A 14,557-nucleotide genomic window follows, 5' to 3' on the forward strand; every position below is an offset into this window, starting at 1 on the left:
GGCACAGTCCAGAAACCTCAAGCACTGTTGCCTCAATGCCAGGGCAGGAAGGACTCAGCTGAGAGGGCCTTTGGGTCACTGACTTCCTCCTCACCCACCTTTTCCTCCTAGGTTCAGGCCTGGTCACAGAGAGAAGGGGCTGTGCCCCTCTCCCAGCCCCTGCAGCCTGCGTGATGGCTAGACCTCCTTCTGGGATCCTGGGGGAGTGGGAAATGTCAGCACTGCCGCTCCCATCAGTGAGGCTGGAATGCAGCCCCTTCCCTGCAAGGGGGCACTCCTGGGCTCCCACTGGCATCTCGGGGGGTCTCAGGAGGGCTCCATGCTGGCTCCTGGCCAGTGACGCGTGCTCGCGGCTGCATCCAGGACCGTGCAGAGCCAAGAAGTGAACACGTTGGCTTCCCTAGACGGTCACCTTTTCTCAAATGCTTGAGGCACACACCCTTTATTGACATAATGGGCCTACAATATTGTATTCGTTTCAAGTGTCTATCGCAGTGATTCAGTATTTTATACATTATGGAATGATCCCCGTGATAAGTCTAGTTACCATCTGTCACCATACAGCGTTGTTAGGATATTATCGACTGTGCTCCCCCTGCTGTACTTTTCGTCCCCATGGCTTATTTATTTTATAAGTGGAAGTTTGTACCCCTTCATCCCCTTCACCTGTTTCACCTGCCCCCGCCCCCCCTCGCTGCTCTGGTAACCAGCCGTTTGTTTCCTGTATCTATAAGTCTGTTGCCGTTTTGTTTTGTTTGTTCATTTGCGTTTTTTTTATTCTATATATAAATGATATCCTACTGTATTCTCTTTCTCTACCACGTTTCACTGAGCATAATATTCTCTAGGTCTATCCATGTCTTCACAATGGCAAGATTTCATTCTTTTTTGTGGCTGAGTAATATTCCATTGTGTCTATAGACCCCATCTCTCTCTATGCGTTCATCTATTGGTGGGCACTTGGGCTGCTTCCATAATTTGGCCGTTGTAGAACAATGCTGCTGCTCACATAGGAGTGCATGGATCCCTTTGAATTTGTGTTTTTGTGTTTTTTGGATCAACACCCAGGAGTGCAATTACTGGCTCATACGGCAGTTCTATTTTTAATTTTTAAAGGAACTTCCATACCATTTTCCACAGTTTACATTCCCAACAGTGCACAAGCTTTACTTTCTCTCTATATCCTCACCAACACTTACCGTTTGTGCTTTTGATTTTAACCACTCTGACAGGTGGGAAGTGATATCTCATCGTGGTTTCGATTTGCATTTCCCTGATGACGAGTGATGTTGAGCATCTTTTCACGTGCCTGTTGGCCATTTGTATGTCTTCTTTGGAAAAATGTCTATGCAGGCCCTCTGTCCATTTTTTAATCAGGTTATTTGTTTTGCTAAGTAGTGTAAGTTCTTTCTACATTTTAGGTATTAACCCCTTACTGGATATATGATTTGAAATTATCTTGCCCCATTCGGTAGTTGTCTTTTTGTTTTGATGATGGTTTGCATGAAAAGCTTTTTAGTTTGATATAGTCTCGTTTGTTCATTTTAGCTTTTGTTGCCCTTGTCCGAAGAGACTGAGCCAAAAAAAATAAAAATTGCTGAGTAAACATTTAAAAGAAAGAGAGGGGAAAGAAAGAAAGAGAGAGGAAGGAAGGAAGGAAGGAAGGAAGGAAGGAAGGAAGGAAGGAAGGAAGGAAGGAAGGAAGGAAGGAAAGAAGGAAAGAGAGAGAGAGAGAGAGAGAGAGAGGCACCTGGGTGGCTCAGTCAGTTAAGCGGCTGCCTCTTGATTTCTGCTCAGGTCATGATCTCACAGTTCATGAGATTGAGCCCCACCTCAGGCTCCACACTGACAGCACAGAGCCTGCTCGGGATTCTCTCTCTCCCTCTCTCTCCACCCCTTCCTCACTCTCACTCTCTTTCTTTCTGTCTCAAAATAAATAAACATATTTTAAAAAGAAAAAAAGTGTTGCTCTTATATCAAAGAGCTCATTGCCTATGTTTTCTTCTAGGAATTTTATGGTTTCAGGCCATATTTTATGGATTAAAGTCTTTAATCCATTTTAAATTTCTTCCCATTGTATATTCTTTTTTAAAGTTTATTTATTTATTTTGAGAGAGAGAGCCAATGAGTGAGCATGTGGGGGAGGGGCAGAGAGAGAGGGAAAGAGAGAGAATCCCAAGCAGGCTCTGCACTGTCAGCACAGAGCCTGATGCAAGGCTAAAACTCACCAACCATGAGATCATGACCTGACCTGAAGTCAGAAGCTTAACCAACTAAGCCACCCAGTTGCCCCCACTGTATACTCTTGCCTTCTTTGTTATAGATTAATTGACCATATATGCATGGGTTTTTTTCCTGGACTCTCTGTTTTATTCTATTGATCTCTGTGTCTGTTTTTATGTCAGTACCACATTATTATGAGGACTATAGCTTTGTAGTATAGTTTGAAACCTTGGGGATGATACCTCCAGCTTTGTTCTTTTTTCTCAAGATTGCTTTGGCTATTTGGGGTCTTTGTGGTTTCATACAAGTTTTAGGATTCTTCTAGTTCTGTGAAAAATGCCTTTGGTATTTTGATAGGGATCACATTGAATCTGTAGAGTGCTTTGGGTAGTACAGACATTTTAACAATATTAATTCTTACAATCCATGAGCATGGTATGTCTTTCCATTTTTTCATGCCATCTTCAATTCCCTTCATAAGTCTTAAAGTTTTCAGAGTACAGGTCTTTGACTTTGGTTAAAGTTATTTCCATGTATTTTACTCTTTTTGATGTAATTGTAAATGGCATTGTTTTCTTAATTTCTCTTTCTGATAACTTGTTATTAGTATACAATTTATGTATGTTCATTTTGTATCCTGTGACTTTTCTGAATATATTTTTCAGTTCTAATAGTTTTTTTGGTAGAGTCTTTGGAGTTTTCTTTATATAGTGTCATGTCATCTGCAAATCGTAACAGTTTTACTTCCTCCATTCCCAGTTTGGATGCCTTTTATTTCTTTTTCTTGTCTAATTGCTGTGGCTAAGACTTTCAATATAGGTTGAATAAAAGCAGTAAGAGTGGACATCCTTGTCTTATTTCTGACCTTAGAGAAAAAGAGCCTTCAGCTTTTCACCATTGATATTAGCCGTGGGGTTGTCATATATAGCCTTTGTTATGATGAAGTATGTTCCTTCTATACAACCTTGTTATGAGTTTTCATCATAAATAGATGTTAAATTTTGTCAGATGCTCTTTTTGCATCTATTGAGGTTTTCATATGATTTTTATCCTTCATTTTGCTAATGTAGTGTATCAGGTTGATTGATCTGTGGATGTTGAACCATTCTTACATCCCTGGAATAATTGCCACTTGATTGTGGTGTGTGATCCTTTTAATGTATTGTTGAATCCGGTTTGCTAATTGAGGATTTTGGCATCTATGTTCATCAGGTATATTGGTCTGTCATTTTCTTTTCTCATGGTCTGTTTGTCTGGTTTTGATATCAGGGTACTCCTGGCCTCAAAAAAGGAATTTGGAAGCATTCCTTCCTCTTCAATTTTTTTAGGATAATTTGAGAAGTATAACTATGAACATTTCTTTAAATATTTGGCAGAATTCACCTGCAAAGCTGTCTGGTGCTGGACTTTTGTTTGGAGGGAGTTTTAAAATTACTGATTCATTTTTATTACTTGTAATCAGTCTATTCAGATTTTCTACTTCATGATTCAATCTTGAAAGGTTGCACGTTTCTAGTTTCTTCGTTTCATTGATCTTGCTGTTGTTGTTTTTTTAGTCTTCGTTTTATTGCCACTCTGATCTTTATTTCTTCCTCTTACTAAATTTGGGCTTTGATTGATCTTTTTCTAGTCCCTTTAGGTATAAAGTTCAGTTGTTTATTTGGGATGTTTTCTTGTTTTCCGAGGTACATCTGTACCACTATGAACTTTCCTCTTAGGACTGTTTTTGCTTTATCCCTTAGATTTTAAAAAGTTGTGTTTCCATTTTCATTCATCTCAAGGTATTTATTTTCTCTTTGATTTCTTTTTAACCCATTGGTTGTTTGGTAACATTTGCTTAGCCTTTATGTATTTGTGGGTTTTTTTAACATTTTCTTCTTTTGATTTCTAGTTTCATACCACTGTGGTCAGAAAAAATACTTGATATGATTTCAGTCTTCTTGAATTCACTGAGACTTGTTTTGTAGCCTAACATGTGATCTATCCCAGAGAATGTTCCATGTGCTTTTAATAAGAATAGTATTCTGTAGTTTTGGGATGAAATGTTCTGTATATACCTACTAAGTCCATCTGGTCTAATATGTTGTTTAAGGCCAATATTTCTTTATTGATTTTCTGTCTGGATGACCTATCCATTGATGTAAGTGGGGTATTGAAGTTTTCTGCTAGTATTGTATTACTGCCCATTTCTCCCTTTATGTCTGTTAATATTTGTGTTTTTTTTTTAATGTTTATTTATTTTTGAGACAGAGACGGAGCATGAATGGGGGAGGGTCACAGAGGGAGACAGGATCTGAAGCAGGCTCCAGGCTCTGAGCTGTCAGCACAGAGCCCGACGCGGGGCTCGAACTCACGGACCGTGAGATCATGACCTGAGCCGAAGTCGAACGCTTAACCGACTGAGCCACCCAGGGGCCCCTGTTAGTATTTGTTTTATACATTTGGGTGTTTCTATGTTGGGGACATAAATCCCTACCACTATTGTTAATGAAAACTAACACAAACACATTATGGAGAAGACTGTAAAATCTGTATGAGCTTTCAAAGATAACATGAGAGATTGTGAAGGTATTTCCTTCTCTTTTTTTAATGTTTTATTTTATTTTTTGAGAGAGAGAGAGTGTAAGCGGAGAAGGAGCAAAGACAGAGGGAGACACAGAATCTGAAGCAGGCTCCAGGCTCTGAGCTGTCAGCACAGTTGAACTCACAAACTGTGAGATCGTGACCTGAGCCCAAGTCGGACACTTAACTGACTGAGCCACCCAGGCACCCCTTTGAAGGTATTTCCTTCTTAAGACAGACACTTCAGAGTATACCTCAAAGTCGGTGCAAGTGCCCTCTCCACTCCGGTAGAAAAGTTTGAGAAATGTTAAAATAATGCATTTCCCCTCTGTGTGTGATTACTGTTTTAATAAAGATTCATCGAGGGGTGCCTGGGTGGCTCAGTTGGTTGAACGTCCAACTTCGGCTCAGGTCATTATCTCCCGGTTTGTGGGTTCGAGCCCCGCGTCAGCCTCTGAGCTGACGCTCTCTCTACCCCTCCCCCATTCACGCTCTGTATGTCTCTCTCACCCTCTCTCTCTCTCAAAAATAAATTTTAAAAATAATAATAATAAAAATAAAATAGGGGCTCCTGGGTGGTTCAGTCAGTTAAGCGTCCAACTTCGGCTCAGGTCATGATCTCCCAGTTCATGAGTTCCAGACCCGTGTCAGGCTCTGTGCTGACAGCTCAGAGCCTGGGGCCTGCTTCGGATTCTGTGTCTCCCTCTCCCTCTGCCCCTCCCCCGCTCATGTTCTGTCTCTCTCTCTCTAAAACAAATTTAAAAAAATAACAAAAAGATTCACTGAGACTCTAAGACCCAGATGAATGCTTCCCTGATAGTGGGATTTATTCCACATGACTTATGACAGCACACCAGAACCCCAGACTGCTTGAACTGGAAGGGACTTTAGATATAAAATCAGGTTCTTTATTAACAGAAAAAGTCCAGAAAGGAGATGTGGTATGCCCAAGTTCACAGAGCTCTATCTCAAGGTTGCCAACCCTACCTGCTTGGGAAACAATTTTAGCAACCACATGACCCCCACCTCTCCCAGATCCATAGCCGCAGCTCAGTGGACCCATTGCCTCCTCAGAGGCAGTGACAATCTTCTCAGCTGTAGGTCTACTGCTCTCTGTCGGTCTCCCCACAGGGGTTTCCAGAGCCACCCAAGGTAGGTTTCAAAGCCCCAGAAAAAAAGATGTACACAAGCTGTCTCCATCCAGCTTTTTGTATCACCTGCTTTCTATTCTCTGGCCTTGGCAATGGCCTAGTCATAGTCTCTCTACCCAGGCATTTTTGCATTATTATATCCTTATTATCTTCTATTAGTCACTGATTATGGTTTGTCTTAGGGTCCTGGCAGGAAACAGATGGCACACTTAGGGCTCCTCTGAAGCAAGTTTAAGGGGGGACCATGTACAGAGGGCTGGTGAAGCACCCATAGACCAGCAACTGCAGGAAGCAGCTACCACCCATGCATCCAGAAGGACAATGAGAGGAGGTGAGGTGACATGAGCCCAGGGAGAGCTAGAGCCATGGAAGGAGGGCCACCCAGCCGGAAAAACACAGCCACTGGCAGAACTGCAGTGAAGAGAGGAAGGAGTGTGGAAGAAATGCCCTCACCTCTCTTTCTTCCCTCCTCCTGGCTTTTTCCAGGACTTCCTGTTTCTAAAACCCCTCTGGAAGCTACATGGCAAAGGAGCCCAGATGAAACAGTCTACAGGGAACATCCTCCCAGGTTGGGAAGCAGAAAAAGGAAGGGGGGCAGTGCAAGGAACAGAGAATACCAGCACGTGGCTAATATCTTTCTCCCATTTATGTACTCTGCTTGTAAAGTGCCACATCAATAATTTCTCTCTGTTTCTTGAGTGCTGATCACTGAGTTCCAGCTGGCTGGATATTTTGTGTGGTCTTATTAGACCTAGCATCAGCCAGAAATGGCCAATTACAGGACAGCATATTGCAGAAAATGTTCTTACAGTGAAGTCATATTCTGTGAGCTTTCTTTTTCATGGTTCAACAAGTTCTGCCAATTTAATTGCCCCAAACCCAATGTCTTCCTTCTTAAACATGCTGAAATTAGGTATCTCTTCCATTTACGTGAACAGTGAGTGAATTTTAATATTGTATTGGGCTGAGAACATCACATTCTTAACTTTCGTGATCTAGCAGGAAGCCCAGGGTCGGTAAGGCCCTGGCCCAAACAAAGCTGTGGGCTAGGGGATTGGTTACTGGGATTCATCTCATATGTCAATTTGAATCACTAGATCGCTGTGCTGACAAGGATTATGAGGTTGCATCTCAGCAGTGCCACAATTGATTAGTGATGTCTGTCATGGGCATAGACAAAGGAGCAGTGATGTAAGTGCCATCTTGGACCTAAACAGTTACCTAGCTCGGCTTTTGGTAGCCTCTGTGATTTCCTCCTCTACCAGCCTGTGACTTTCCACCCTCTCATCCTTCTCTCTTTCTCTCACCATATTGTATCACGCTAAGTGATCCCAGCCTAGGAGAATATCCAGCTGGCTCCACTGGTCAAACCGTCTTACCCAACTGAGCGAGGAACCTGACCGTATTCTTCTCCACAGGCCACCACTCATGTGTACGTGACCATCGTGGATGAGAACGATAATGCACCTGTGTTCCAGCAGCCCCACTATGAGATCTTACTGGACGAGGGCCCAGACACAATCAATGCTAGCCTCATCACCATCCAGGCACTAGACCTGGATGAGGGGCCCAATGGCACAGTTAACTACGCCATTGTCGCAGGCAACATCATCAACACCTTCCGTATCGACAGACACACGGTCAGCAGCTGATGGCGGGGTTTAGGAGGAGGTTCAGCTGGCTAAAGGGGTTAGAGGGGACCTTAGTGACATCATGGGAGATGGGAGCAGAGCAAAGATGGGAGTCTGGAGGAAACTTGTGGGGGGGGGGGAGGCATCCAATGCAGAAGGAGGCAAAGCTTGGGTGGGATGGCAACAAGGGTTCCCCATCCTGGCCGGGATGTCAGAACATGCTTCCTGGGGTGGTCTGAGGGGACTGCATGAAGAAGCTGGTCCCCAGGGTGCCCCAGATCCATCACCCATTGATCCACCCTGTCCCCTCTCTTATTCCCCCAGGGCATCATCAGTGCTGCCAAGGAGCTGGATTATGAGATTAGCCATGGCCGCTACACTCTGATGGTCACTGCCACGGACCAGTGCCCCATCTTATCTCACCGCCTCACCTCTACCACCACGGTGGGTGGGCGGGTGGGACAGAGCCTCAACTTGGGGAGGACAGGGCCCAGAAAGATTGTCCGGGAGAAACACCTAAATCCAAGAGCCCTATCCTGGTCTTGGCAACCGAGCCGAACTTGATGTGTGACTGAGGATCTTACTGAACTTCTCTGTGTGGCTGCATCTATCAGACAGATCGTGACACCTGCCTTCCTCCCCTTCATGGGAAGAGCGCAAACTCTGGCCAAACCAACAGAAGCTCCTACCCCTGCTCTCCACTTCCTAGCTGTGTGACGCTGGGCAAGTCAGTTAACCTCCCTGAGCTTCGCTTCACTCCTCCATAAAAGGGAGATAATAAAAACTGTCAAGGTGTGGGAGGGACAGATGAGACCATGGGGAAATGACCACAGTGCAGCAATAAATAAAGGTTGGAGCATAACTATTAATAATGTGATGATGAAGCCCATATAAAGGCTTTAACAATGATAGTAACTCATCCACAGACATAGCTTAAAAGACCTTCCCCCATCCACGATCCCTGAGGATTTTGGCATCAACCCGATGAGACAGGGTTATCAGACCCACTTCACAGATGAGAGAACTGAGCTCAGCACAGGGCTGGCTGGGATGCAGCCCCAGCTAAGTTTATCCACCATCTCAGGTGCTTGTGAACGTGAACGACATCAATGACAATGTGCCCACCTTCCCCCGAGACTACGAGGGGCCATTTGACGTCACCGAGGGCCAGCCGGGGCCCCGAGTGTGGACCTTCCTGGCCCATGACCAGGACTCAGGCCCCAACGGGCAGGTGGAATACAGCATCGTGGACGGAGACCCTCTGGGTGAGTGGGGCCTGAGCCGGGCGTGGAGGGCGGCACAATCCGGGGGCCTCTCCCCCCACCTCACTTAGGAGCCGTGGCCTTGCTCTCTCTGGGCCTCAGTTTTCCCCACCCATCAGATGGTGGAAATACTCTTCTCCCCACCCCTTCTTCATCGGGATATGTGAGAACATTCTGAAATCCGGGAACAGAGACTGGTAGCCTTGGAGGGTCAGAGACCCCTTTGAGAATCAGATAGAAAATGCCCCTGTGTCATACCCAGAGAAATAACTCCAGCACGGAGGGAGGACGAATATCCTTGCCCCAAACCATCAGGACCCCCTAGATGCATTCAGCACCCAGATTTTTCTGCGCATCTTGTTACCATGAAGAGCCTTCACAGCTACCTCAGTGGTTGTCCTGGGGTGAAGGGCAGGGCTTGCCCTGGCCAGAGAGGTTCCTCAGGTCAGTTTCCACTCGTTTCCATAGAGTAGGAATTCCAAATTTAAATGTCTGCTGGTGTCGGGCAGGAGATATACATGGGAGAAGGGGTCTAGGCAAGACAGTAGGGAGTAGCAGGGGCTGTAACAGCCTGCAGCTCAGCTCCTGCCAGCGTGGCCATGTCAAAATGCAGGCCCAGAGAGGCCAGGTCTTCCCATTTTCAAAAGAAAAGCCAGAAGTCCAAATCTTTGCAAAACATCCTGATTTTTAATTGATCACGCAACAAATATTTATTGAGCACCTACCATATGCCAATCATATGCCAAGTGCTGAGGATACAGTATGGTACACAAGAGACCCAAATCCCCGCCCTTCTAGAGCATGCGTTCCAGTTGGAAGACACAGGCAATGAACATCACTGATTCAGGACCTGAAGGTGGATGTGGGACCTGCAGCTGTCAGTCAAGCCCGGTCCTCAGACCCTTCATACACCCTCATCCTCCCTGAAAGCCCCCACTTCCTTCAGAGGACTGCCTGGCCTTCCTTTCGGCGTCCCCCTAATGATACCAAGACCTGCCACGGATTCAGCACACACGAGGGGGACCCAGCCTTGTCTAGCCCCAGCTCACCCCTGCAAGTGGCACCTCTTTATTGGCCCATTTTCCATATGAGGACATGGAGGCAGGGCCCAGTAACCGTGCCCAAGGGCACAAAGTAGTGAAGTCAGGATGCAGATGGAAAGTCTCTGCTTTTTTTTTTTTTATGTTTTTATTTATTTTTGAAGGAGAGAGAGAGACAGAGCATGAGCAGGGGAGGAGCAGAGAGAGAGGGAGACATAGAATTTTGAAGCAGGCTCCAGGCTCCGAGCTGTTGGCACAGAGCCCAACGCGGGGCTCGAACTCACGAACTGTGAGATCATGACCTGAGCTGAAGTCGGACGCCCAACCGACCGAGCCACCCAGGCGCCCCGGAAAGTCTCTGCTTTTAACCCCTATCTCCGAAAGGAGTAGAATGGCAGGAAGTTCTCTGGGGCCAAGCCACTGAGGATAATTTGTAGTGTGGGGACCCTTGTCCCGCCCACCTCCCTGATCTTCATTCCTCCAGCTGATCTCATGGAGGTCTAGCCTGGGCCCAGTCCCTCAGAGCCTTAGACCTGCCCCCCCCCACCACCCCGAATTCTCAGGATCCCTTTCCTTCCTTCAAGAGGGCAGCTGGCTTTGGAGAGCGGGCAGGAGGCCATCTGTTCGCACATGGTCAAGGGGCTGAGACAGGGCTGGGAAACCCCTAGAAAGGGAATCCCCAGTTCTCATGAGCCCTTGGAGTATCAGGCTCAGGAAATCCGGCTCCAACCAGTTTCCACTTCTCTAGGAGGGGGCGGCCTGTGAGGCTGCAGGTGGGCCACAGAGGGCTGTTACTGCAGTCAGAGAGGCAGGGGTGGTGAGTTTGGGTGGAAAGAGTAGGGAGAGGGAATGGCTGGGCGTTTGGGCCTCCACCCTCGCCATGCCCCTGTGCTCTGTGTTTCCAGAGCAAGTCAGTGTCCCGCTCTGGGCCTTTTCCCCCAGGTGTCAAAGGGAAAGTGAAAGGAAGTAGCTTTCTCTCTGTCCCCAGGTCCCGGGGGAGGGCACAGAGGCAGCCCCCCTTCCTCATGCTCGCCTCTGCCCATCTTCTCCATCGCCTTCCCTGCCCTTCTTCTGTCCACCTGGGCTCCCACCTGCTCCCCTCCGCCCTTCCCCTCCAACCGCTCTCCGTCCTCACCCCTCCCTCCGAAACCTCCTGCCCTGATCCACTCTGATGGTGGTGTCGGGAAAGACCACCGTCCCAGGATGCAGCGGGCTGAGACCCAGAGCCCTGGATTTGAATACTGGTTCTGGCGAGAACTGCTATGGGAGCTTAGAAAAGTCGTCGCACATCTCTGGACTCTCAGTTCATTTTCCAAACGACACTCAATGGTCTCTGAGGTCCCTTCCACATCAGCCTGAGGATCTGAGGTTCTTGCTGTAGACCCTCTCAGACATCTGCCCCCTCAGCCAAGCCAAAATAAGGACGGAAGCCAAAGGGCCAGCTGAGGGTTTTCCAGAACATCAGAGAAAAGAAGTCAGGTCTGACTAGAGGCCACGGGGTGGCCCCAGACCTGGCAGAACCCTGTGTTCTGCACACCACACACAGCACACCAGCTGTGGCTCGATACCAGGGCTGTAGGGAGAGCAGCTGGGGGGCTTCCCTGCCCTCAGACCCTCCCGCTCTGTCCTGCCTCGGTGCCTCACCCCTAGCAAGGCGTTCCTTCAGTCCCCAATATCCGGTTTTCCGAGACATGGCATCTGGAAGACATTGCACATTACAAAGTACCCGAGACCCTCGCTAATCAGTTTCTGATCAATAGTGATTTGGGTCAGTGGTGGTCAGAGGGTGCTTGTGTAGAAAGGGGCCCCACTTTTTCAACACAACCCTCTTACTCAGGGTCAGTCCCTGCCCTGCATGGGGCCCAGGGAAAGAAACCAGCCTGGCCTCTCAGGCACGTTGGGCTATAAGCGGGCCCGTAAGCACCTGCACCCCTAGCCGTTCTCTGTCCCCTTTGCTCCCGCCCTGGCCAGCCCAAGCGAGGTTCCCTGTGGATCGGAAGCAGGGGACACAGGAGGACCCAGCCCAGCTATCCCCCACCCCCGCTGAGGAAGGTTCGCTGGAGAAAGGAGGGAGAGGCCTGGGCTTTCCACAGCTCTTGGCCATTCCCAGCTAACTCCACCTCCCTTGGGCAACACCCAGGCGAGTTTGTGATCTCTCCTGTGGAGGGGGTGCTGCGTGTCCGGAAGGATGTGGAGCTGGATCGGGAGACCATTGCCTTTTACAACCTGACCATCTGTGCCCGCGACAGAGGGGTGCCTCCACTTAGCTCCACGGTGAGTCTTGGGGCCTCATTCCATTGGCTTCCCCTCACTGACCCCTTCACTGTCCATAGAGATTTCTATAAATGCCCACCCTGAACCCAGAGGCCACAGGCTGACCGGGAGCCAGTCCAGACCCTCAGGGCCCCCACCGGGTTTGCCAGTGCCTCTTGGGGCTCACTGGGGCCTGGCGGCCGTGGCCATTCAGAGCTCTGCCCACCCAGACAGCCCGGCCTCTGCACCTGTCACTCTGCCATCGCCACCCGGCCCTCTGCCCCATCTCTGCCCCTTCACCCATTCTGCTTGCTTCTTATCCTCACTTTCGTCCTCTTGCCTTTTTTATTGCCATTTTCCTCGTCTTCTCCCTTCTCCGCGACCACCTGTACCTTTCCTTTGTCAATTACCATGGCCCTTACTCTCCTGCCCCATCTCACCCATCCCTTCCACCTCCGCCACCATATCTAACACGACCTTCTCTTCCTTCTCTCTTCTCCCTCCCCGCCATGCCCCCTTTTCTCCTCATCCTGCACCACGTCCTCCTCTTCCCCAACGTGCCCCAGATGCTGGTGGGGATTCGCGTGCTGGACATCAATGACAATGACCCCGTGCTGCTGAATCTGCCCATGAACATCACCATCAGTGAGAATAGCCCCGTCTCCAGCTTCGTCGCCCACATCCTGGCCAGTGACGCTGACAGCGGGTGCAACGCCCTCCTCACCTTCAACATCACTGCAGGCAACCGAGAGCGGGCCTTCTCCATCAATGCCACGGTAGGGAGGCCCCCGGGGTTCCTCTGGGAAAAGAGGACCCTGCCCTAGAGGCTTTTCTGCTCCGCTATCTGGGCTCCTCCTGGTTCAATCTCCTCCCCAGGCTTCTGCCCTCTGCTGGGACGTGGGCGTCTCTGGGTGGTATGGAATCTTGGATTTCCAGCTAAGCCATCTCTGGGGTCCCTGTCGTCCCCAAGGCCTGTCATGTGCAGAGATGGAGCCAGAGCCTGAGTTCCTCTTGGTTCATTACCAAGATGCACCAGCAAGTCCCCGTCGTCCTCTTGGAGTATTACCTACCAGCTTGAGCACCACGGGACCCTCAGGGGACCCACCCTTTGAGACAGCAAGACCTGGACATCGGGGACTCACTCTTTTGCTCTGGCAAGACCCTGCCAGCCCGTTATGGCCTTCTAGACCGTATCTCTGGCGATTTAGGGAGAGAATTCACAGCTATTCCGGGAGCCGCGGGTGAAGCAGTGTGGACCAGAGCCCAAAGTGGGGGACGGGGCACTGCTCAGCTCACCAGCCGTCCACATCCCAGACAGGGGTCATCACCGTGAACCGGCCACTGGACCGTGAGCGGATCCCCGAGTACAAGCTGACCGTTTCCGTGAAGGACAACCCGGAGAACCCACGCATAGCCAGGAGGGTGAGGCCAGAGGACACGGGGGGGCGGGGAGCGGGACTGCACGCTGGAGGTGGCAGGCAGTATGCCTGGGGATCAGACGCACAGGTTTTAGAGTACGCGAGTGCTGGGTTCAAATCCCTGTTGTGCCTGCCGTTGAACGTGTGGCTTTGGCAAGTAGATTTCCTCCCGTATCCCTTTTTCCTTCTCTTCGGCAAAATGAAGACCAGCCCTACCCCAAAGTTGTGGAAAGGACTTGAAGGAGCCAGTGTCTATACAGTCCTCAGCCCAGTGGCTCGCACGTGGCCAACACTCAACACCGGCTGTCCTCTTTCCTCCCCACGCCACTGCTACTTGGGCACACGCCACAGCTGTGTGTGCACACAGGCCTGCACTCAGAAGCTCATACTCTGGGGTTCTGAGAGGGTTGCATTTTCCAGGTGGCTTTCCCTCAAAAGCCAAGAAAGTTGGGTCTTTTTGCCAGGAGGGGGTGGGTGTCGCAAGGCAGTCCCTTTGGGGGTAGGAGTCTGCCCTCTATTCCCAGCCCATGAGGTCTGGGGCAGAGCCCTGGCCAAGAGTCCTTGGGTCTGGCTCATCTCAGCTCTGCTTCCGACTGGCTGCCTGGCCCGGTCAAGGCGCTGCTCATTCTGCGCCTCCGGTTCCCCGTCTGTATAAGCCCAGGAGACATTCGGCTGGAGGTGGTCATAAGCCACGGGCCCCTCATCTGGCGTTCCTCTCCTTTCTTCCTTCCTCTCTCCTCTCACTTCCAACCTCCTCCTCTCCCCCCCCCCCCACCCCGGGCTCTCATCCCCCTCCCTGCCTGTGCTGTAGGAGGGCGGATCGCCCTGGAAGCAGCAGCATTAAGTGGTGGGAATCGGGAAGCGGGGAGGCTGGTCCCCCCTCTGCCACCAGCCTGCCCTGTGGCTCTGAATAGCCGCCCCACCTCCGGCCCTTCGTTTCTTCGGCTGTGCAATGGAGATAGCGTCCAGGGGTATGGAGAGGTTCTGAGTAAGGACTATACTGTGGTTTTGGAAAGG

At 49.5% G+C, this 14,557-nt stretch overlaps 1 protein-coding gene across 3 annotated transcripts in view; it reads left to right on the plus strand.

Moving 5' to 3' along the window:
- LOC124506877 (cadherin-23) overlaps nt 1-14,557 on the plus strand; it is a 43,669-nt gene that overhangs the window by 4,051 nt on the left and 25,061 nt on the right. For all 3 annotated transcript variants that reach the window (XM_047072892.1, XM_047072895.1, XM_047072893.1), the window contains exons 2-7: nt 7,355-7,576; nt 7,892-8,011; nt 8,652-8,832; nt 12,010-12,143; nt 12,689-12,898; nt 13,437-13,544. In XM_047072892.1, coding sequence (XP_046928848.1) covers nt 7,952-8,011; nt 8,652-8,832; nt 12,010-12,143; nt 12,689-12,898; nt 13,437-13,544 — 693 coding nt within the window. In that variant the 5' untranslated portion in view covers nt 7,355-7,576; nt 7,892-7,951. The remainder of the gene's footprint in view (nt 1-7,354; nt 7,577-7,891; nt 8,012-8,651; nt 8,833-12,009; nt 12,144-12,688; nt 12,899-13,436; nt 13,545-14,557) is intronic.

Source organism: Lynx rufus, unplaced genomic scaffold, assembly GCF_022079265.1.
Source record: "Lynx rufus isolate CCGP_SWC_20201006 ecotype Redwood Valley unplaced genomic scaffold, mLynRuf1.p SCAF_11, whole genome shotgun sequence".
In the NCBI taxonomy this organism is placed as follows: Eukaryota; Metazoa; Chordata; class Mammalia; order Carnivora; family Felidae; genus Lynx; species Lynx rufus.